The 5,677-nt window shown below is 47.2% G+C and overlaps 1 protein-coding gene across 1 annotated transcript; it reads left to right on the top strand.

The window, feature by feature from the left end:
- The first annotated feature begins 657 nt into the window (after positions 1-657).
- On the top strand, positions 658-3,403 carry LOC102750700 (disintegrin and metalloproteinase domain-containing protein 21-like). The gene has a single exon (XM_006750718.2). It carries the CDS (start codon positions 1,134-1,136, stop codon positions 3,369-3,371), a length of 2,238 nt encoding a protein of 745 aa, XP_006750781.1. The 5' UTR covers positions 658-1,133; the 3' UTR covers positions 3,372-3,403.
- Positions 3,404-5,677: the final 2,274 nt, after the last annotated feature.

Raw genomic sequence — 5,677 nt, 5'->3', positions numbered from 1 at the left:
CACCAGCCCCTGGCAACTGCCATTCCACTCTCTGTTTTACTGTTACCGAAACCCACATTCAGCTGCCCATTGTTGGAAAGGCCAATATTCCAGAGATGAGTTTTGACTGAAAAGGAATGTGAGCTTTATTGAGGAGGCCAGCCACTTGGGCAGAAGGCACAGTCTTCTTCAAAAGCCAACAGTGAGATTTCTGCCTGACCCAGGGGATTTTAAAGGGGTTTAAGGTAGATGATGAAAGAAGGGAGTGCAGTGGTTGGCAACATTTCTTGTTCACACCCAGGCTACATGATGCCAACTACAAAAGTAACTTCAGCCCCCTGTGCCTTCAGCTGAGAAGGGAACCACACATGCTGCCAAAGTCCGGGAAAGAACAATAGAGGATTAGAGGGAACAACCACAGTCGAGGATTAGAGGCAACAATCCCTGGGTCTTACCATGTAGTCAGCAGTACATTCTGTTCTCACCAGCTGGTGTAAGAAAAAATACAAACTCGTAACTCACCGATCATCACATGGAATACTAGGGAATGTTTTATTCAGTAAGTTCAAAGGAAGCGTCAAAGCAAAAACCGAAGGATCAAATGACTTGCAAATTAATGGCAAACCAGAATAAGACATGTGCTAGGACATACAACATTAAAAAACCATTATTTTCAACACCTCTAACATATAATTTGCAATGTCTACCTCCACATGCCAAGGAAGTAGGAAGCAGTGTCTCCACAGTGAGGGATGGGAGTAATCCATAGAAATTGACCCAGCAGTACCATGGGAGATGGAATTGGTAAAGGAGTTAATTGTATTATAACTGTATATCACATATTAAAGTAATTGGAGAAAAGATTGAATGTGTTGAATATGAGGATACCTCTGGATTGAACTCCCTTCCCATGTCCATGTGAGCACTCATGCACATGGCCCACCCACCTATCCCACATCCACCCCAGCTGAACTGATGTGCAGGTCACCCACTGCCACACCCTGTGACTGTGACATAATCCCCACAGGTGGTCCCCAGGTGTAGGGTGCTGGCAGTCTGAGGCAGCCCTCTGTTCTGTCAGATGCTCTAGACCTGGCCCTCACTCAGGATCCTCCCTTTATCCATTCTTGCGGCAGGTGTCCTTGAGCAGGGGCATGAGGCTGGCAAAGGGCCAGGTCACCATGAGGGCACTCCTTTTGCTGCTTGCACTCTGGGCAAGGCTGGCTCCTGTCCAGGGTTCTCAAGGCCGTCCCTCATGGCGCTACATCTCCTCTGAGGTGATCATTCCCAGGAAGGAGTTGCACCATGGCAAAGGCTTTCAGCTGCCAAGCTGGCTGTCCTACAGCCTTCATTTTGGGGGTAAGAGACACGTTATCCATATGCGGCGCAAGAAACTGTTTTGGTCCAGACATCTGCTGATGATGACTCAGGATGACCAAGGAGCCTTGCAGATGGACTACCCCTTCATCCCTCCAGACTGTTACTACCTTGGCTACCTGGAGGAGATTCCTCTTTCCATGGTCACTGTGGACACGTGCTATGGGGGTCTTGAAGGTATCATGAAGTTGGATGACCTTACCTATGAAATCAAACCCCTCAGCAATTCCCGAAGGTTTGAACACATTGTTTCTCAGATAGTGGCAGACAGCAATGGAAAGGGACCTATGTATAAATTGGGACATAAGGAGGTTAGGGACCTCCTATTCTCTCAAGCAAATGCCAGTGTTGTCCCCAGGATCTCTAGTAAGATGTATTCATCCCATCATGGAAATGTGAAAGCACTTGCCCTAAGTTCCAGGTCAATGTATACTGTGTTCAACAACGTGTCAAAATGTGCCCAATTCCTGGTGAGGATATGTAGTTTAATGGACTCATTCTTTCAAGCTATTGATGTAGGTTATTATATTTCATCCATGATCATTTATAATGAGAGAGATCCAGCTTCCATGGGCAATTACCACGTGACACAGAATCCATACACTCGACATTATGAGAGTAACGTGTTTCCACATCTTCAACCACATTCATCTATAATCATGATTAAAGAAGGGCCACAGGATTCTGTTTATGAACCCGTCTTACATGGTGTATGCAGAAATAAAAACCTCATCATGGTTGGTTACCTAGGCAGACAGTATTTATTTTTGTCTATCACAGCAACACAAAAAGTGGGAAGAAATTTTGGTTTATACTATGATGATTTATACTGTTTTTGCCAGAGAAGGTCCACTTGCATTATGAACAGATCACCTGGTCTGACAGATTCCTTCAGTAACTGTTCCTTTAAGCATATGCAGCACATAGTGGTTGGTCAGACACTCGAGTGCATGTACACAACCAACATTGTGTATTCAAATAAAAGCCTAACCCATGATCGTTGTGGAAACTACATAGTAGATCAAGGTGAGGAGTGTGACTGTGGCTCCTTCAAGCAGTGTTACAGCAACCCCTGCTGTACCAGTGATTGTATCTTCACTTCTGGCAGTAAATGTAATATAGGCAGATGCTGTACAAACTGCACTTATTCCCCTGCTGGGACACTGTGCAGGCCAATCCAAACTATATGTGATCTTCCGGAGTACTGCCGTGGGGAGTCCTTGGCGTGCCCTGATGATTTCTATATGCAAGATGGAACCCCGTGCACTGAAGAGGGCTACTGCTATCATGGAAATTGCACTGACCGCACTGTGCACTGCCAAGAAATCTTTGGTAAAAATGCTGTGAAAGGTGCAGATGTCTGCTATACCATAAATATTAGAGCAAGTAGATATGGACACTGTAGAAGAAATGCTGTGAAAATGAAGAGTATTGCCTGTGCCCCAGAAGATGTGCAGTGTGGAAGGCTGCAGTGTGGTAATGTCACACATCTCCCCCGGTTGCAAGAGCATGTGGGATTCCATCAGTCTCTCATCTCAGGGTTTTTGTGTTTTGGGCTGGACTCACATCGCTCCACAGGAGCAAATGATGTTGGTCATGTGAGACCTGGTACACCCTGTGCTCCTGGAAAGTTCTGTAGCAATACCTACTGCAATGGCACTGTGGCTCAGCTGAATTATGACTGTTTACCTAAGAAATGCAGTCACAGGGGGATTTGCAACAATAATAGGAACTGTCATTGCCACGTAGGTTGGGAACCTCCGCTATGCATTGATAGAGGTGCTGGTGGGAGCATAGACAGTGGACCCCCTCCAAGTAGAATGCGGTCAGTCAGGCAAAGTGATGAATCTGTGATATATCTGAGAGTGGTTTTTGCTCGCATTTATGCCTTAATAGCTGCATTCCTCTTTGGTGTTGCCACAAATGTAAGAACTATAAAGACAGTTAGAGTTAAGGAAGAGAATTTTGGTGAAGCTTATCCTGAAATCAGTGTCCAGACCCATAACCCAAAATAGGCAATTCACAAGAGTATGAGTGAAACTACAGTAAGGAGGTGGCAAAGTTGACATCCACGTTTCCATGGGTCTGCAGAAGACACAGTGGCCCCACACATATCACCTGACACACTAAGTCTGTGATAGGTCACTGACCAGAACTCTGAAATAAATTATGAAAAGCACACGTGCTGGCCTTTATATATTTTTGTAAGACTGTAAGAGCCCACATCGAGCCCAAGACACTGTCCAGAGTACCTGAGTCAGCATCTGGGATTGGGCTGAGGTGCCTGGGTGCAGAATTAAGGGGAGTTGCCACAGGATCCTGTAGGGGCAAATTCTTGACATTTCTCCAAAAGAGTGCTCGTGAACACTGAGGTTTTTCTCATTGTCCAGGTAATCTCTCATTCTCCAGTCCCAAAGAGGATTCAGGACAATGGAGGGCTACTCCCCATCCATGCTGCCTATTCCACACTGGGGTGGCTGTGGGCAGTAGGGGAGGGTGACTGGGGTGTGATCCCACCTAGTGCAAGCTTTGCCACGCTAGAGAGCATGATTCTGAATATGGGAAACAGACCTTGATCCTGAATGTTGCATCCCATGAAATCAATCATAAAGTTTGGAAGAAGAAACCATTGATGATTCTGACATTCATTTGGAGCCCTAGGAAATTTCATCCCTACCTGTCATTTTGCTCTGCATTTCAGGGTGCTGAGGAGTGACAGTTGCTGTGCAGGTGTGGTGAGAAAATCAACTTGTTGTTCTGAGCTGTTGCCTGGGCATGGGACACAGAGTCCCATGCACACTCACCTCCCATCACCCTTAGATAAGTGCCTGCCTGGGATTCCCACTCTGGTTCTCCCAGGCACCTTTTCAAATAACCAGGCAGTGGTGAGCCTGTGAAGCATTATGGACCTCAGCCCTATCCGTCTCCTATGTAATTAGGTGCTTGCTACCCTATTCTCTATCTCCTGCACCCTGGGGACCTTGGATGGAGTCCAGCCCTTCCCTAGGTCATTGTGTCCCCTTGCTTCTGGGATCTGTTCATCAAAAAATCTGAGACTCCACTTCCATTGCAGGGTGTACTGAAACCCCACCTTCAGTCAGAATGGCCATGTGGGTCTCACGTCCCCAGAGTGGGAGCTCAGATGCCAAGGAAGCCACCTGTTAACACAGTGTGGGCGAGTTATACCTATTCCTTCAGTAGGATATAGTCTGCATGTTCTTAATTCAGTACAGCAGCTGTGGGTCCCCAACACAATTGTCCACAAGGATGTGTTTGATAACACAGCCAAGGCCCCCGATAATGTCTTGGAGCTGAGAATGGCTCACTCACTTCCTCACCAAGACCCTTAAGACTCTCTGGGAAGGAGCTGCTGCTTGGTGATGGTCTGTAGCTTTGCTTGGGCTGATGCCAGGTGGTGCCAGGAAGACCCACCCTAAATTGCCGATGCTGTGAAAGGTCAGACTCTTGGCCAAGACCAACCAGTAGGAACCAGTCTGGGGGGCCCCAGATCTGTGTACTTCCTATTTGTCTCTACAGAAGACCGAGCTAGGTGTCGGGTCTGGTTGAGATGGGCTATAATCATATGGGACTGTCCAGGGTTGACAACAGGGGAGCTAATGTGGACAGTAGGGCTCTGCCTCTTTCCCCAGGAAGGGACCTCAGGTGGAGCCTATTTAGTCCTAGGAACCAAGGACAGTGTCCCTAAGTTAGTGCCAAAAGAGAAACCAGCTGCTGGACACACTGTGTGGCAGCTGGGAATCAGGTGTATAGCTTAGAACAACAGCCCTAGCCCATGACAGTGGCAACTCTATCAGGAGCATCATGGCAGCCTGGGTGGAGAACATGGCCAAGGCACGCATCCCCTGTGGATGCAATCCTTGGTACTGTCACCAATCATCCCCAACCTCTCAGGGGTTGAGAAGAACACCTCAGTGCAGAAAGACACCACACATGAGTTGAGGAAGAGACAACATCCATCCCAGGTGTTCCCTGTCACCATATACTGTATCAACATGTCCAAGGACCAGCATGGTTGAGATACAGAAATAGGTAACTACACCATCACAGAAACGCAGGGTTTCCTGAAATTATTTGTCCTCAAGGAGAGAGACAAGGACATTGATTCACTCCTGTGAGTCTTTGGAAATGCCTGTACACTCTTGCTTACAGCACCTGTCATGTGCCCACTGCCTGGGGTGGGCAAAATCCCCCAAATTCAACCTTCATTGAGAACCCTGAAGTACTACAGGTCTGTTTTCTTAGGAACATCTTGGAGGAGCCTACACACTTGTCGCTGGTCCCAAAGTCAATTCTAAGCACA

This window comes from Leptonychotes weddellii, unplaced genomic scaffold (genome assembly GCF_054177405.1).
Source record: "Leptonychotes weddellii isolate Sample4059 unplaced genomic scaffold, ASM5417740v2 HiC_scaffold_9672, whole genome shotgun sequence".
In the NCBI taxonomy this organism is placed as follows: domain Eukaryota; kingdom Metazoa; phylum Chordata; class Mammalia; order Carnivora; family Phocidae; genus Leptonychotes; species Leptonychotes weddellii.
This window is presented reverse-complemented; position numbering and strand designations above follow the sequence as displayed.